This window comes from Rhineura floridana, chromosome 18, assembly GCF_030035675.1.
Source record: "Rhineura floridana isolate rRhiFlo1 chromosome 18, rRhiFlo1.hap2, whole genome shotgun sequence".
In the NCBI taxonomy this organism is placed as follows: Eukaryota; Metazoa; Chordata; class Lepidosauria; order Squamata; family Rhineuridae; genus Rhineura; species Rhineura floridana.
In genome coordinates, this window is record NC_084497.1 from 5,866,046 (window position 1) to 5,884,345 (window position 18,300).

The following is an 18,300-nucleotide window of genomic DNA, read 5'->3' on the forward strand; positions in this document are numbered from 1 at the left end:
CTGCTCACTGGCAGAGCACCTGCTTTGCGTGCAGAAAGCCCCAGGCTCAATACCTATTTAAACCAGTCCACCCCCCTTTTTTTCAGAACAATGAGGACTGGGATCTTACTTTTATTTTTAGCGGAAGAACCATATTTTTGTACGCTGCCTCGGGTTTACATGAAAAGGCGGCACGGCAACGGCTAGAAAGAATAAATAAGAGAATCAAGTGGCCATGTCCAAGAACGCGAGGACGTCGCTTTGCAAGTGGGGGCTGTGTCATCTAACGAGTTGGGGGGCTTCCCAAGCTTCCAGCAGTCAAATGCCTTTGGCTTCTACAGGGTTAACAGTCCTCCTCCTCTTCTCCCCGCCCCCTACAATCAGGCTGATTGCTCTTCTGCTTTCTGTAAAAGCTACAATTAGCGGCTCCAGACCCCTCCTAATTAGGACTCTTTTTCCTCCACCCTCAGGATGGCTCTGCAGCCGTAACGATAATTAGAAATGGGCATCTGCGGGAACTTTCCTAGCTGAGCTGCTCTGACTAACTCTTTTGCTGCTGGACCGAGAGCCCTAATTCACAGGCGGGGGAAGGCCTCGGCCAAGAGCTGTCACAGAGGACTCTGGTTTTTTAAATCACTACAGCTGCACATCCACTTTCTGGCCCCCGCCTCTTCGAAAACAACAGCCGGGATACGGAAAAAAAAGAAGTGCTTTTTTTTCTCCTTGTGACAAGAAGAAAGCTTGAAATTAGAAGGCACAAGAGCAGAGCCAAAAATAAGAAGTTGGCATACTTTCTTCCTCCCCCTTTCCTACACATCTTCCACGTGCCCTTTTGTGACATGCTAAGTAACCCACGTAAGGCCATTCAGAGCCCCCCAAACCTAGCTAAGTATCACCGGCTTTGAGGCCCCCTCTCCATCTGCAAATTCAGCCCTCCCAACCCCCAGCAACCCCAGCACCCAGCATGGCCAAGGGTCAGGGGTGATGCTTGGAGTTGTAACCTGGGATTTGCAAAACCTGGAAGGTCATCACAGGATAGCCATCCCCTGGTCCTAGAAGTATTTGTTATTTCGTTATTAAATTTCTATCCCCAGAGACAGCAAACGCTAACATGTCAAAAACAATACAATTTTGGAACAAACAAACATATGAGGTAGGCTGCCCCTGAAGCTGGAGGTTCTATCTAGCTATCATGGGTAATAGTCACCAACAGACCACCTCCTCCGTGGCTTCTCCAGAAGCATCTCAGACAGCCCTTGCGTGGGTGCATTGTTCCACATACCTGTTCAGAAACACACTTTGGATGCTTGTAGAAAAAGCCACACAGAAAAAAAATTAGATGATGACGGCACAATTCAAACACTTTATTCCTATCAGAGGGCAGGTTTACAAGTTGGGGCGATATGTATGTATCTTATTTTTAAAAACGCTGAACTTTTTCTCTGCAGAGAACAGTGACAAGTCCAGGGCGCCCTCAGGTGAGGTGGGGAGCTCATAATTTCCTTTAGGGCCAGATGGGATCACTTTTGAGCTTGTGCAATGACCAAAATGACAGGAACACCCGCAAGAGGCCAGGCTACAATTTAAGGTTTAAAAACGGGAGAAAATATTCTCTTTTGAGAGAGGAAGGCAGATGGTAGCAAATTGGTAGTCCAGAATCCATCCGCACGCAAAGAAGGTTGCACGTCTGAAACTCAAAAAGGCAGCCGCCTTCTGTAGAATGAAAATAAGAAACACAAAAATCTGACGATCAGTCAGCTTGTGCCTTCGCCAGGCTACGCCTTCACCAGCCACAAGCCTCTTCCAAGCCCGAGAGAGGGAGAGAGAGAAAGGGGGGGGGAGGTTCCTCGTCACGGAAAAGCCTCCGAGAATGGAAAGGCACCGTTGCGCCACGCAGTGGGTCTTTTCAAATTTGTCCAAGCAATGGGATGTCGGGCGAGGTAGCGCTAAGGGTAGACGAGAGTTATGTGTTGGCCACAGATTTTAAAATTAAAAAATTTGGGTGCCTCGTCATTAAAAGAAAGCCCAGCGACGTGCACCGATTTCACGGCAAGAATGTTACCAAAAAAAAAAAAGCAATGCATGAAAAGGAGTGAAATGGATGCTGCTTTGCTCCTAAACAGAAGACAGGGAACCTCATGCCTCCCCCCACAAGAGTCCTCGAGCCACTACTTAGCCTTCGGCCACCAAGGTCCATCAGCAGCAAGGAAAGGAGGATTTCTTGGACTCTAGGTGGAGGGTGCAATGGGGAACGCATGTTGCGTAGGACGAGGGACAGGGAGAGGGGCCTGTCACTCTCCTGCCCCCTGGAAAATGAGAACCAGGTCCGCCTCAAGCGGGGAGAGGGGATGTCTAGGAGAGAGCTTCACGTTTGGGGGCAGGCAAGGGCGTGGCACTGCTTTCTGCTACACCCGCGCCCCCACATATGTACACGCTGCTAAGCTAAAAGAAGATACATAGAGGGGCAGGTGATGATGGTGGCGTTATCCCAAACAAGAGAGAGAGAGGAAGGGAGAGGTGATCCCATCTGGCTCTGGGGTGGAATCAGCACCATGTCAAACTGTGGGGAGGCGGGGACGAGTTTCGGTTTGGACCTCCTTCCCCAGGGAGATCAGGAAGCCCCGAATTAAGATGGGGGGGCGGAGGGGAGCCTCGCGAGTCCAGCGGGGTGGGAGGGGAGGTCCACAAAAGCAAAAAGGGGAGGGAAATATACGAGTTGCACCTTTGTTGATCCTTAAAGAGCGGAGCTGGGAGGGAGGTCGCCATCCCGTCGGCGCCCTGTTCATGTCGAAGGTGGTTCGGTTGCAGAGGGTGGTGGGGTGGCAGAGAAGGCCTCTCCTCCTCCCCACCTGGCTTCCCCAGTCTCATTTCTGGCTGTTGTACGCCATGTGCCTCTGGTTCATGGGGTTCTCGGGGGACTTCATCCACTCTTTCTTGAGGAGCTGCTTCAGCTGGGAGAGGCGCATGTTGGGGTTCTCCTGCTTCAGCCGGGGCAGGCTGGCCTCCTCAAAAGCCGTGAAGGCAGCTTTCATCCGGCGCTCGGGGTGGCGGTCCAGGTCGTCAGCGACGCTAGGAAGAAAATTGGGCGATTGGAAGATTGAGGCGGGCGCCTGGAAGCTGCCCCCAAACCCCACAAAACCCCATCCTCTTGGCGCCATATGCAAGCCTCTGCCTCAAGCCTTCACCAGTGAGACATGCATGGGGGGAACCCCCTTACATCCAGTCAGGCCTTTGGTCCGCCTAGCTCAGCACTGGCTGCAGGGGAACGTTCCCAGACTTGCCTGGAGACGCTGCCGGGGATTGCACCCGGGACCTTCTGCGTGCAAGGCAGATGCTCTGCCGCTGAGCCCTGTAGCTATCGGACTTGAACGACACAGCGGCCGGGGCTGATGGGAGTTGTAGTCCAAATCGTGCAGAGGCTGAGCCAAGGGGGGGCGGTCTGACCTCTTTTAAATAAAGTGCCTCTCCGTCACCCTCACCGCGAGGAAGCTGCCTTATACCGAGTGAGACCCTTGAGGTCCATCTAGCTCAGTATTGCCTACAGTGACTGGCAGCAGCTCTCCAGGAAGGAGTCCAACCCCTCCCCCCATCCCGGCCTAACGAGACATCGAACTCGGGATGTTCTGCAGATGCCCTACCAGTGAGTCATGGGCCTTCCTCTAAAGATCAAGGGAGATTCCAGTCCTCAAGGTCAGGAACACTGGAAACTGAGTCAGTGTAGACACTGACTGGCAGCAGCTCGCCACGGTTCCTGGCAGGGCATCTCTGCCAGCCCAGCCCTACCATGCAGCGCCAGGTTGAAACCTAGGGCTTTCTGCAGGCCAAGCAGGTGTGCTGTCGTTGAAGCTGGGGCCTTTGCCCACTGCGGATGTTTCTTCCAAGGGTCAACACGGGCTCCGGAGGATGCTCTCACTGTGCCTCCTCCACCCATGCGCCCCCCTTCCCTGCACAGCCACGGAAGTGGGGAGGTCTCGGATCCCACTGGTGGCTTTTTCCATCACTGAAAAGGAGCACTTGAACTGGGAAGCGAGGGAGGCAGCCGCGCCAAACGAGTTTTGCGTTATGACGTATGTGTGCGGCATTTCGTTAACCCTGTGTTAATTGAGGGTTTTCACAATTAGAGGCTTTGGGGCTTCCCTCAGGAAGGAAACTCAAGAGCGTAAAATGGTTTTAAAAAATGAGAAGGAAAAGGAATTCCGAGGGACTCGAAGGATGCAGCAAGAAAGGGGTTTGGGCCCCTTCAGGCAAACCCAGGAAAAAAGCTTGTTCGTTTATTGGCTCTCTGTCCTTGGAGATCTGAAGCATCTCGAACCCCATGCACGCACCGACCCTCACCTCCCTTGTCCCCCTCCTCTGCCAGGTTGAAAAGCACCTGGAGGGCCTCTGGCCAAATACCTGAGCACTGCAATTGCATCTTCGATGGTCCTGGCCTCCATGGCGCCTTCCTCCAGGACTCTGCGGTTGATGTTCTCTTCCAAGGGTGTTTCAAGGTGACTCTTCTGCTTTTCGCCTGGAAGAAGAAGGGCAGGGGGAACAAACAGCATTATGGCCAAGCTGTAGGCAGGCCAGGATTTTTTAATGCAATAATATTTAATGGGAGAACCCTGCTGGACTCCTGTCAGCCCAGCTAACGTGTTGTTCACAAGGGCTGGCTGGATGCTCCAGGCAGGACATGAAAGCAAAAAGCCCCTCCCTAATTTTTGTCCTCCCAGCATGCATTTTCCCGCAAGGGTAGACTGCCTCTGAACATGGAGGTTCTAACCATCTCTCCTAGCCAAGAGCCACTAATAAAGAGCTCTCTTCCTCCTCCTCACAACTACGTTCGTGAACCAGTTCCTGACACCCATCCTAAAAGCTGAGCCCGCCCACTTTAAAAACGGGGCCAGGCCAAAGGGCGCCCACCATCCAGCATCCTAGACACCTCAAAGGGAAGCCCACAAGCAGGGCCTGAGCTCAAGAGCAACAACTCTCCCCACTTGGGATTCTCTGAAACTGGGATTATTGAGAGGCATTTACTGCCTCTGACAGCGCTTTCACAGAATCTTAGGGTTGGAAGGGGCCTGTAAGGCCATCCAGTCCAACCCTCTGCCCAATGCAGGAATCCAAGTTAAAGCATCCCCAACAGGGGACTGTCCAGCTGCCTCTTGGATGCCTCCAGGGTTGGAGAGCCCACCACCTGCCGAGGTCATTGGCTCCATTGTTGTACCACTCTAACAGTTAGGACGTTTTTCCTGGTGGAGAGCTGAAATCTGGCTTCCTGTAACTGGAGCCCATTCTTCTGGGTCCCACATTGATCTGCCTCTCCTGACCAGCAGTTCCAAGACATCTTCAGCATAACATCTCTCAAGGGTCTGCAACGCCAGAGCTGTGCTGTCCATCCCCCCCGCCAACCTTACTCTGCATTTCAAGGATGCCCTATGGGGTCTTCAGATCAGTGCTGGAACCTGCACCCCACCCATTTTGGACCCACCGGCCTCGCCATTCTCCTTCTGCTGTTCCTTCCGTAGAGCCTCGTCGATCTGGGCACGGGTGACTTTGCCCGGGGGCACCGGCTTCGGCATCTTCCCCTTCAGCTTGGCGTCCTCCTCTTCCAAGAGGCGCTGGAGCTCCTTCTTGCGCTCCACTTGCTCCAGCCGGCGCTTCTCCCGCTCCTCCTAAAACAACGGAGACGAGAGAGAGCGAGAGAGAATCAGGCTGTCCGCTAGAGATCTCCCGACAAGCCACTCTGCAGAAACAAAAAAGTGCGGACCCAAGAACCCAAGTGTTACCTGTGTTTATAAACCACCAACTCGTATGTACGTGTATATGTATTTTAATTTATTTTAATGTTTTTGTGATTTTATTGTTTTACAATTTTATTATGTACGTGTTTGATTTTATTTTTGTAAGCCGCCCTAAGTACCCTATTATAGAGTAGAAGGGCGGGATAGAAAGGAAGGAAGGAAGATAACTGCAGTGTACAAAAAAATTTGTTAGGCAGCCATGGGCTGTATCCAGTGTTAAGTCCTACTCAAGAGCAAATCCATCACTAACTAGTGTCCATTAATTGCAGCGGATCTTCTCCGAGTAGAATTTAGTTGGATGTAAGCGACAGGAGCCAGGGATGGACACCAACCTGGATGGCTTTAGAAGAGGATTAGACAAATTCATGGAGGAGGTTAAGGCTACTAGCGGTGGCTATGTTCTGACTCCATGGTTGATGCTTCTGAATACCAGTTGCCAGAATGCGCAGGAGGGGCGAGTTGCTCTTGCGCTGAGGTCCTGCTTGCAGGCTTCCCAGAAAAGGCATCTGGTTGGCCACTGTGAGAACCGGAAGTTGGACAAGATGGGCCACTGGCCTGACCCAGCAGGCTCTTCTTATGTTCTGACTGCCAGTGGGTTTCGTGTTCTTAACCCAATGTGTGTCAAAGACAACAATCCATTCAATGATTCGTCAAAATGTAACTACGCCTAAAGTCAACAGCTCAGAAGCGTAAGACACAATTAGCCCCTCCCAGCTGGCCAAGAGATGCCCGATCAATACAGACTACAAATCAAGTCAATAAGCATTAACAAATCTATAGGCCTAAGAAATGCATTAACAGCAGCCAATAAGACTAGAGGCTATACGCAAATGGGAAGTTATATCTCGAAGTGCCCCGTTAGTGCCACAGGGGCTTGCTGAGTGAGAGCACCTGTCCTGAATGCCAAAGGACACAGGCTCAATCCCCAATGGCATCTCCAGCTAGGTCTCAGGAATGTCCCCTGCCTGAAATCCTGAAGAGCTGCTGCCAGTCAGTGCAGACAAGACTGAGCTAGATGGATCGATGGCTTGACTCAGTACTTCCTACTCAGGGAAGGGTAATGGCTCAGTGACAGTGCACCTGCCCTGAATGCAGAAGGTCCCAAGCTCAACCCCCAGCAGCATCTCCAGGTAAAAGCTGGGAAAAAGACTCCTGCCTGCCAGTGCAGACAATACCTGGGGGCCATGACCCGCAGGGGGCTGTGAAGTAATCCAGAGGGGGCCGCAAACAGTAAAGAAATGAATTAAATATTTATTAAACAGTAAAGAAATGAATTATTTATTCATTAAAAAGTCTTCACTCCCTGGATGCTGTCTGCTTCCCATTGCCGCTGCAGATGACACCTCCCCCTTGCTCTAAACGAGAGGGGAGGACTTTTGCTGAAGCACCAGAGCATCTTTCAGGTGCACCGAGGGCAGGCATCTGCCTATAAAATACGTGGCAGATGCCAAAGGAGGCTGAGGGTGGAGGTATCAGGAAGAAGAGGGGATTACTATCCCCGACTCCTGACTCCTCGCACTGGCGCTGCTGACGACGCCCTTACTCAGAACAAGAGGAGAAGGCTTTTTGTGAAGCAAAAAGAAGCAAGGCTGCAAGGAAAGGCTGCTTTCTCCCTTCCTTCCTAGCAGCCAGGGGTCACGAAATTTTTTGAGCTTATAAAGGGGGTCCCATACTCATAAAGATTGGGAACCACTGCACTAGATGGACCAGTGGGTCGGCCTCAGTGCAAAGCAGCTACGTTCCTAAAAACAAGGTAATGAAAGCAAGGATGGAGACATTTTTGTAAGCTGCTTAGGGCAGCCTTCCCCAACCTTTGCGTCCCTAGATGTTGCTGGACTACAATTCCCATCACTCCTGACTGCAGGCCATGCTGGCTGGGGCTGATGGAAGTAGTAGTCCGCCAACATCTGGGGACCCGAAGGCTGGGAAAAGCTGGCCCTTAGAGGTTTCCTACAATCAAGTGGCATATAATTTTTTTGTGAAATTAAGCATAAAGGTGGAGACAGACAGAAGAAAAGAATGAAAGCGATAAAGGCAAGGAGGGGAGAGAAAAAGGAGAGGATGAAAACAGACAGACGGCGCTGTGGATTCCTGGAGTCAAAGGACCCACCTGGCAATTGCAGCATTAGCAAATGAACACAGGTGCTTTTTGCCAACGGAGGCGCCCCCTGCCCCAGGGGACGGTGCGATGTCACAGAGACGCCAGACTGAAACCGGAGCCTTGTGGAGAAAGGGGAGCAACGTTTCTCATGCCTGGCGTGGTTTCCAGTCGCCCTTCCAGCAAACGGCCTCCTGAGTTATGGAGGCGCCTTTAATCAGATTTCCTGCCCCACAGACACCACGCGGAAAGATCTGGAGAAAGCGGCTGAGCATCGAAGGAGCTCCTTCTGCTTTTGGAGCCAGAACGCAACCTGCCTTTTTTTCTTTTGGCCAGAGAGCATTTGGCACGTAAGAACATAAAGAGTTTTTAACAATAAGTAATGGCATAGAGATAAGTCTGGGGGCAGGAGGGTAAAAAAGAGAGAGCTATGCTTTTAATTTTAATAGCAGTAGCTGGAAACCGGAGGAGGGGAGAGCTGGTGCTCTTGCGCTCAGGCTCTGCTTGCAGGCTTCCCGTAACAGACATCTGGTTGGCCAGTGTGAGAACAGGATGCTGGACTCAATGGACCCCCTTTGGCCGGACCCAGCAGGGCTCTCCTTATGCTCTGAAGTTTATTTTAATATTGTATTTTTTAATTGCCAGAGGTCTTATCAGGAGGTCCGTTCTGCACAACATAGGAAACGGACCTTGAGTGTAGTGGCGCCTATCCTTTGGAATTCCCTGCCCTTAAATATCAGACAGGCACCATCTCCGTTATCTTTTCAGTGCCTACTGAAGACCTTCCTCTTGCAACAAGCCTTTTAAGTAGAGACCTTTATCCCAGTCTGCTACTGAAGGCCTTCCTCTTTCAACAAGCCTTTTAAGTAGAGACCTTTATCCCAGTCTGCTACTGAAGACCTTCCTCTTTCAACAAGCCTTTTAAGTAGAGACCTCATCCCACTCTGCGTCTGTGCTAGAAGAGCTTTTTAAATATGTTTTTAAAGCTTTTTTTTAAAAAAAGATGTTTTTAAATATGTTTTGTTTTACTATGTTTTAAAAGTCTTTTGTTTTTAAGATGTTTTAGAGTGTTTTTGTTTGCTGCCCTGGGCTCCTTCTGGGAGGAAGGGTGGGATATAAATGTAATAAAATAAATAATAAAGGTGAAAGGCGTGCTTTTCATAGGCAGAAACAGTGTCTTCCCCAATCTTTGTTATCCAAGGCACTCTTTTAATTAGGGTAGACAGCAGGGATTGAACCTGGTACCCGAGTCAGACCAATATTTAGCTCCGCACTGACTGGCAGTGACTCTCCAGGCTTTCAGACAGGAGCTCTCTTCCAGGCCTACCTAGAGATGCCATTGGGGATTGATCTTGGTACCTTCCACATGCAAACCAGGTGCTTTGCCACCAGGCTACAGCCCTTCCTTTATGAATAAAGCAAAACTCTAGTCCTCATGATTGTGACCAAAGGGCTGGTTTAAAGTTGAACATGAGAAGCTGCCTTTTCAACCCGTTCCTCCTCTCTGGAACTCCCTGCCTGCTGACATTAGGAAGGCCCCTTCACTTGTATTCTTTTCAGTGCCTGCTTAAAACTTTTTGTTTTGGCAAGCCTATCCAGACGCATAGATGTCGACGTGTTTTTAATCTCCTTTTAGTCTATTGCTGTTTTAATTGTTTTAAAATTGTTTTTAATTACTTGTTTTTAACCCACTGATAATTTGAATGTTTTTTGTAAACCCACTTAGAGGTTTCCTACAATCAAGAGGTAGATGCATTTGGTTAAACAAATAAACACCAGGTTAAATCTCCGAGATGCCCTTGGGGATTGAACTAGGACTTTCCGCCCGCAGAGCTGGCGCTCTATCCACTGAGCTATGGCCCCTTCCCCCTCGCCACCCCACAAAAGGAAAAGGAGACGCTACGGGTCTTAGAGGAGCAGCCCTTGCTGTTTCTTTGCAGGTCTCATGACTCTGGAGTCAAAGGAACAGTTTGAAAAGGGACTCGTGTGTCGGCCAGTAACCCACCCGTTGCTGCCATCGCCTGGACAAAAGCGGAAGGTGTCCCTTTGCTGAGGAAAGAGACTGCAAGGGTGCTGAGGAGGGACTGAGATGGGCACCCAAGACAGCCGACGGAGTGCCCAGAAGAACTTCTCAGCCTCCAAGTCCCATCAGCCCACACGGCCGACAGCCAGGGATTTTACTTACTTAGCAAAGCAATACATAGCGATTGAGAGCCAGTGTGGTGTAGTGGTTAGGATGTTGAACTATGACCTGGGAGAGCAGGGCTCGAATCCCCACACAGCCATGAAGCTCACTGGGTGACCTTGGGCCAGTCACTGCCTCTCAGCCTCACAGGGAGGCAATGGAAAACCCCCTCTGAACACAGCTTACCATGAAAACCCTGATCATAGGGTTGCCATAAGTCAGAATTGACTTGGAGGCAGTACATTTATATTTCACATAGCAATTACTACAAGAAAAGACTTCTAAGCCGTTTAACAGTGGACAGTCTACAATATTCATTAAAAACACCAATAAATACAACATTTTAAAAGTTACATAAAAGCAACATGCAGTACTGCGGGGGGCACCGCCTCCCTATCCTTGCAGTGTTTATTTCTGACATTTATACGCTGCCTTTCTCTCATCGAGGAACCCAAGGCGGCATCCACATGGATCCCAGGCGATGGACAGTCCAGGCACTGAGCAGACCCAGAGCCAGAGTTTCGCTTCTGCAAGGCGGTGCCCTCACGCGCCTTCAGACCATACCCAGGGACTGCTGAGTACCACCTTTGAACGGGCAAGTGCTGCAGTGGAACTTCCAAAATACAGGAAGCTCCCTCATACAGAAGCCTGTAGTTCCATCTAGCTCAGAACTGTCTACACTGGCTGGCAGCAGCTCCCCAGGGTTTCAGGAGGGGTGGGTCTCTCTCAGTCCTACCTGAAGATGCCATCGAGGATTGAATGTGGGATCTTTTGCAGACAAAGCAGTTGGTCTACCCACTGAGCTACAGCCTTTCCCCATAGTAGGAACATAGGAAGCTGCCTTATACCGAGTCAAACCGTTGGCCCATCTAGCTCAGTACTGTCCACTCTAACTGGCAGGGGTTCCTGTCTGGAGATGCCAAAGACTGAATGTGAGACCTTCTACATGCCAAGCAGGTGCTCTACCTCTTGGGCTATGGGCCTTCATCTGAAGATAAAATAAGAGCCTAGTCCTCATGGTTATAAACAAAGGGCCCATCTTAAAACAGGAGCTTTGGAAGAAGCCTTAGACCTCAGACCTTTGGTCCCTCTAGGTCAGTACTGCCTACCCTGACAGGCAACGGCTCTCCAGGATTTCAGGCAGGGGACATTCCCAGCCTGACCTGGAGACTGAACCCGGGGCCTTCTGCGCGCAAGGCGGAGCTCCAGCTCTTGCTTCAAGAACGGGTGACACACCCCAGACCAGTTCCTGTCCTTCCAGATTCCAGGGAAGGGATTAAGCTCCAAAGCACTCCATCAGAAACACACATTGCTGTCTCAGTTTGGGCAATTTAGAGCACCCACTCTGCTTAAGAACACCAGGAGAGCCAGATCAGGCCCAAGGGGCTCCATCTAGTCTGGCCACCCAGATGCCTCAAAGGGGAGCCGAAAGCAGGGCTCGAGTGCAACAGCAGCAGCTCCGCCTGCAATTCCCAGGAAGTGGGAACCTGACAGCATCGATCCACATTGCGGATGCAGAGTATGGGGGGGGGGGAAGAGCCACATTTGCATGCAAACAACAAAGAGACCGTCTTAACTGTGCAAAATGCCCTCTATGCGGCCACACGCACGAGAGGGTGTTTTTTATCATAAAGGGCGCCCCGGCGCCCCAGTTGTGGAATGCCCTCCCCAGTTCGACCGGTGCCAACCCTGTTGGGTTTTCAGCATCAATTAAAAACATATTTATTCATCCAGGCTTTTGGTCAATGCTTCTTTGGTGGAGATGGGGACGCCGGCCGTCACTGGACCCATTTGCCTTTTACAGTTTTATTACGATATTGCAAGACGCACTTGGGTTTATTACGCTATTACACGGCAACTGGCTCTGTGATTATCTTAACGGAGAGCAGGTTGAAATGGAAATGGACTGCCTTCAAGTCGATCCTGAGTTACAGCAGCCCTATGAATAGGATTTTCATGGTAAGTGGTATTCAGAGGAGGTTTACCATTGCCTTCCTCTGAGGCTGAGAGGCAGTGACTGGCCCAAGGTCACCCAGTGAGATTCATGGCTGTGTGGGGATTCGAACCCTGGTCTCCCAGGTCGTAGTCCAACACCTTAACCACTACACCACACTTTTCAGAGGGTGTTTACCGTTGCCTCCCTGTGAGGCTGAGAGGCAGTGACTGGCCCAAGGTCACCCAGTGAGCTTCATGGCTGTGTGGGGATTCGAATCCTGGTCTACCAGGTCATAGTCCAATGCTCTAACCACTACACCACACTGGCTCTCAGAGAGCAGGTTAGGAATCCCTTAAAAGATATTTAACTCCGCCAAGCCCAACGCTGCCTCTAAGAGGCTCAGAACCACTTCTGACTGAAGGCCAGCGCGTTTTGAAGCAAACCCCGACAGCCGGTTTGCAAAAAGCCATGGCTTGAAAAGCCAAGGGCCCCTTTGGAGAAGGCTGTGTGGAGCCTTTGGCTTTTCTGGAGAATCCATTCCTTTCCCCCTAAAGAAGCTAAGCTAGGGTTTAATCTGAGCTGAAAGGAAGAAAAGAAGGCGAGTTACGCAGAGAGCCGACGGGAAAAGAGAGGCAGCTGGGACTCCGGAATCATTGAGGGGAGGCAGGTTGGCTCACACATTATTATTATTATTATTATTATTATTATTATTATTATTATTATTATTATTATTATTATTATTATTATTATTTATAGATTTTTATACCACCCGACTAGCAATAGCTCTCTGGGCGGTGAACAACAGAAATTATATTAATTATATTTATATTCCTCCTTGCCTCAAAGGAGCTCAAGGTAGCACGCAGTTAACATAAAAACATAAGAAGAGCCTGCTGGATCAGGCCAGTGGCCCATCTAGATCAGCATCCTGTTCTCGCAGTGGCCAACCAGATAGATGCCTTCAATGGGAAGCATGGTATTCCTGCACTGAGCAGGGGGGTGGACGTGATGGCCTTATAGGCCCCTTCCAACTCTACTATTCTATGATTCTAAGCCCGCAAGCAGGACTCTCAAGAGCACTCTCCCGTCCTGCGGCTTCCGGCAGCTGGCTTTCAGTTCTCTCCTCCTCCCCCCCCCCCCCCGGCTGTTTTATCCTCACAACAACTTTGTGCAGTGGGTTAAGCTGAGAGACAACAGCCAGCCCCAAGCCGCCACCCCCCAGTGGGGGCTTCGTGGCCAAGTGGAGATTTGAACCTTCCTCTCCCAGGCCCGAGTCTCATGCTCTCACCACTATGCCACACTGGAAAGGATGGATTACTTGCAAGCACCCCTTTAAAAATATGTCATCCTGAGGTCTAGAAGCTTGATTTTTTAAAAAAACAACACCACTAGGGCTCTTGTAAACTTTTTTTCTGCTGGAACCCCCTTCTCTTCTGGCATCAACATCAACCTGACAACACACGTCACAGGGAGGGACCCTCCGAAGCGCCCCCCTCGCCCATTTACCTTCCTCTGCTCTTTCCTCATGACGTGTTTGTCCTCGTCCTTCCAGAAGGCATCCTCCAGCTCCTTCTGTTTCTTGGCATCAGCTGCTGCCTTGGCCTCAGCCTTCCTCGCCCGGGCGGCTGCCGACTTGGTGTTCTCCCCCTGGAACTTTTTGGGCATCCCTCAGGGCGCTCTGTCCTTGCAAAAGAAAGACAGAAAAAAAGTGGGTTTGACTGCACAGAACAGGTTTCGCCAACAAGGCAGGATCCAGATGTTTTGGACTGCAACTCATCCTTTTGGAGGCGAGGTGTCCAGCACTGTACGGAGGTTAAGAGGCAGGGCAGCTGGATTGTGTCCATATTACATTAATTACATTGCATTAATAATAATGGTGATGATGATGATGATGATAATGTCCGCTGCTATGAAATGTAAATGGGCTGCCTTCAAGTCGATCCCGACTTATGGTTACCCTATGAATAGGGTTTTCATGGTAAGCCGTATTCAGAGGGGGTTTCCCATCACCTCCCTCTGAGGCTAGTCCTCCCCAGCTGGATAGGGCCTGCTCAGCTTGCCACAGCTGCACAAGCTGGCCCCTTCCTTGTCCGCAACTGTCAGCTGGGGGGCAACTGGGCTCCTGGGGACTATGCAGCTTGCCCACGGCTGCACAGGTGGCAGGGCACGTCACCCCTGAGCCACTCATTGTGGGGGTGACCCTTGATGCCCAGGAGATACGAGTGGGGATTTTAACTCACAGACTCTGAACTCCCAGCCAGGCTCTCCTCCCCACTGCGCTATACCAGCTCTCTTCGACACAGATTTTAAGGGTGCAAGTTGTGAGACAAATGTCTCCAGTTCAGCTTTGGACTTTGGCCATTGTGAGGCCTCTATGCCTGTCTATTCAGAAGCAACCCCTGTTGAGTTCAGTAGGACTTACTCCCCAGTAAGTGCGTGTAACAGGATTGCAGTCTTTGTCTCCCATCCCAAATTTATTCTACTTTTAATAAAGTGTGTGTAGTTTGGTCTATTTTATTGGTCTATTGAAGAGGTTTATAACACATTCAGGTCAAGATAAAAGGCAGAAACAAAATAATTTCCTGCAGGTTAAAAAGCAGGAAGTGGAATGCATTAGTACACATTTACAAACAGGGAGATGAAAAGCTGTTTTTAAACCATTATTTGCCTTCTCATAAGAGTTGGAAGGGAACTTAGAGGTCATTTAGTCCAGCCCTCAACACCTTGAAACTACAGCATCCCTGACAGGAGGGCCGTCCAGCCTCTGACTTAAATGCATCTCAGGGAAGGAAAGTGCACTGTAAAGGTCTTTCTATATGGTTGGCCTCCAATAGAAATCACAGCATAAAACCCCCAAAACATAAGCATTTAAAATTTGATTGTTAGCAACTGTCCTGGACTCCTTTTGGAGGAAGGGATGGCTGCAATAATTAATAATATTTATTATGGTGGAAGGGGTTGCAAATCAAAGCCAGCTTCCTCAGGCATGAGAAGTTCCATCCTCAGTTGAGATTTATTTAATTATACCACCTTTCAGGCTCTCAAGATGGGTGGGTTACAACAACAGAAAATGCGCAAAAACAATTTAAAACAATTAACAGATTTTTGTAAAAAAAACTCTTTCCAGAGAGGGATTGCTCTCACATTAGTTCTGTTGCAGCACAAACAACAGGCTGAAGTTAACTAACTCCTGCTCAGAGGAGATCCACTGAAATTAACGAACCTAAGTTAGGCCTGACCATTAACTTCAATGGGTCTACTCTGAACAGGCCCAGCACTGCATCCCACCCAAAGAGTCTTGTGGAACTTTAGAGGCTAGCAAATGTTATTATGGTGAGTGGGGAGTGAAAAACCTTTAAGCCCCAATTAAAAAAAAATAGGATGGGATTTCATTTTGGGTTTTTTGCTTTCTGCTTATAGGCCATCAGGAGTAGGGCTAGTTTAAACTACCTAAGTTTGTTCACTCTCTCTCACACACACACAAACATGGTACCTGTATAATTTAAGATATGCAGACGATACCATACTACTGTACTAGCAGAAAGAAGTACAGTAGGGCCCCGCTCATACGGCAGGTTCTGTTCCAGACTGCCGCTGTAAAGTGAAATCCGCTGTAAAGCGGAACGCATTGACTAACATTGTCTAAAATGGCACCCAACGCCCGAAAAATGCCGTAAAAGAGGAACAAGCGCCATAGGAGCAGGGGTCTTTCTGCAATTGACAACCGCTGTATCGGTGGAACGCTGCAAAGTGGAGCACAGCAAAGCAGGGCCCTACTTTAATGATTTGAAACAAATGCTGATGAAAGTTCAAGAGGAAAGCACAAAAGCAGGACTGCAGCTGAACGTCAAGAAGACTAAAGTAATGACAACAAAATAATTATGTAACTTTAAAGTTGACAACGAGGACACTGAACTTGTCAGGGATTATAAATACCTCAGCACAGTCATTAACCAAAATGGAGACAATAGTCAAGAAATCAGAAGAAGGCTAGGACTGGGGAGGGCAACTATGAGAGAACTAGAAAAGGTCCTCAAATGCAAAGATGTGTCACTGAACACTAAACTCAGGATCATTCAGACCATGGTATTCCCGATCTCTATGTATGGATGTGAAAGTTGGACAGTGAAAAAAGCAGATAAGAGAAAAATCTACTTATTGGACATACAGTGTTGGAGGAGAGCTTTGCGGATACCATGGACTGAGAAAAAGACAAACAATTGGGTGTTAGAACAAATTAAACCAGAACTATCGCTAGAATCTAAAATGATGAAACTGAGGTCATCATACTTTGGACACTTAATGAGAAGATATAATTCACTAGAAAAGACAATAATGCTGGGGAGCAGAAAAAGAAGAAGGCCAAACAAGCGATGGATTGACTCCATCAAGGAAGCCACAGACTGAACTTGCAAGATCTGAACAGGGCGGTTTACGACAGAAGCAACTGGAGGTCGCTGACTCATAGGGTTGCCATAAGTCGAAATTGACTTGAAGGCACATAACAACAAATACTGTATGTTACATTTACATGCAGACATGACATATATTCATGTATGCACACACACTCTACATATACTGTGTGTGTGTGTGTAATATATACATATAGATACACACCATACATTTGTTGCTTTTAATTTGGTTTTAATTGCCAGAGGTGTTTTTAGGCTCTATGGAGTCTGCTGTTTTTACTTGATTATGTAAGCTGCTTTGGGTCACTGGGTAAGAAAAGCAACCCAATAATACATGCCACCCTGGGCTCCTTCTGGAGTAAATAAATAAATACATAAATTTAAAGCACATTTCCCTCCTCAAGAATTCTGGAAACTATAGTTTGCTAAGTGTGCTGGGAATTGCAGCTCTGGGAGGGGAAAACTACAGTTCCCAGGGTGTGGCGGGATGTGCATATGTTTAATGGTGAGTGTGTGTGTTTGTGCACCCACAATAATAATAATAATAAATTCCTTGCAATGCTTCTTTGTAAAGCTCAGGGGTGGGGAAGCCTACCCTGCCTGGAGAGCTGAATGTGGTAAAACAAAACCTAGAAACGGGAGACAAGCACAGCGAGGGCTGGAAAATAAAAGGAGAAGCTGATGGAAAGTCAGCTCAGGAGTTACAAAAACAAGAGAGACGTTTTATTCACAGAGAGGCAAATAGAAGCAGCTCATGAATGTATTTCATGAAGGGGTATATTTCCTTTTCTTCTAGTTCCTCCTCTTTCTTCTCTCCCCCCTTTTTGGGGGGAGTGTCTCAGCCCCCTCTCCCCCCAAAGGCAGCCTCTTTCCCACGGGGGGTGTCACAGCATCCATTGCCATCCTGTCCCACCCACCGCTTCTCTTACCTGCAGCCTCCACCTCCGACCGTCGCAGCCTTTGTCCGTCACGCCCCCGCCCCTCCTTTTAGCTTCGCCTTCATGTGGAGGGGAAAAGAGGGAGGGCAGGCTTCTTTCCGCCTCCTTATGTGACGCCGTCCCTACCATCATTGTTGAGGGCACAGGCCTTCTATTTCACCCCCCACCCCCGGGTCTCTCGCTTCTGCTCCTCTGCCTTTTCTCCTCTTCCTCGCGGCAGAAAGGAGGGCCAGAGACCTGAGGAAGGAGGGGGGGGAAGGTTCGCAGCCCCTTCTTTCAGCGCATTTTGAAGAGATGTTGCCCAATAGAAAGATGGCGTCGGCGACACCATGGACAAAATATAGATGTAACCACTACTAAGATGGCCGTCAGGCCCTTCTTTTAAGGCGCGCCCTGTACAGAGAAGAAGGCCGCCGGGGTGTTTCCTGTGCGCCTGCGCTTACTTCCTTAACCTGAATCGACACACTTTTCTTATCTCTATGGGTGAATTCAAGATGGCGGCGGGAGCGTGCCCGAAGTTAACATGGCCGCCGTCCCTTTCAAGCTGCCCTTTGCCATGATGGCTCACGGGTTGCCTTGGAAACGGCTTTGCTTGCGGCCGTATAGGCGTAATATGCGGTTTGTAAGGGCACAAAGATGGCGGCTCTGGCTTCAAAAGCCCAGTGATTGATCTTTTTCAAAAAATTATTATTATTATATGGCTAACCCAAGACAGTAACAAAAATAAAAATGATATTTAAGGCTCGGAAACCCAAAAGGTGATGAAACAAAAGCAAGAAAGGTTTGGGGGCTCAGCATTGGGAAAAACCCAGCAGTGGCAAATTAGCAGCCCCCAAGATGGCAATAAGACTCATTTACCTAGGAGTAAGTCCCATTGAACCCAATAGGGCTAACTTCCTCTGAGTAAACATGCATGGGGTTGTGTTGCAAGGCTGCAGTCCTTAAGCAGACTTTTAGCGCAATTCTGCG

The 18,300-nt window shown here is 49.2% G+C and overlaps 1 protein-coding gene across 2 annotated transcripts; it reads right to left on the bottom strand.

Annotated features, from left to right (window-relative positions):
• Positions 1-1,322: 1,322 nt before the first annotated feature.
• Positions 1,323-17,599, bottom strand: CCDC124 (coiled-coil domain containing 124). 2 transcript variants are annotated; one of them, XM_061600778.1, is made up of 5 exons: positions 17,323-17,599; positions 13,488-13,659; positions 5,450-5,633; positions 4,375-4,489; positions 1,323-3,048 (listed from the first exon to the last, which is right to left on the bottom strand). In XM_061600778.1, exons 2-5 carry the CDS (start codon positions 13,644-13,646, stop codon positions 2,844-2,846), a joined length of 663 nt encoding a protein of 220 aa, XP_061456762.1. In that variant the 5' UTR covers positions 13,647-13,659; positions 17,323-17,599; the 3' UTR covers positions 1,323-2,843. The 2 variants fall into 2 exon arrangements, with proteins under 2 accessions (XP_061456762.1, XP_061456761.1); XM_061600777.1 differs by having other exon boundaries at positions 13,488-13,664; positions 17,323-17,598.
• Between the last annotated feature and the right edge of the window lie 701 nt (positions 17,600-18,300).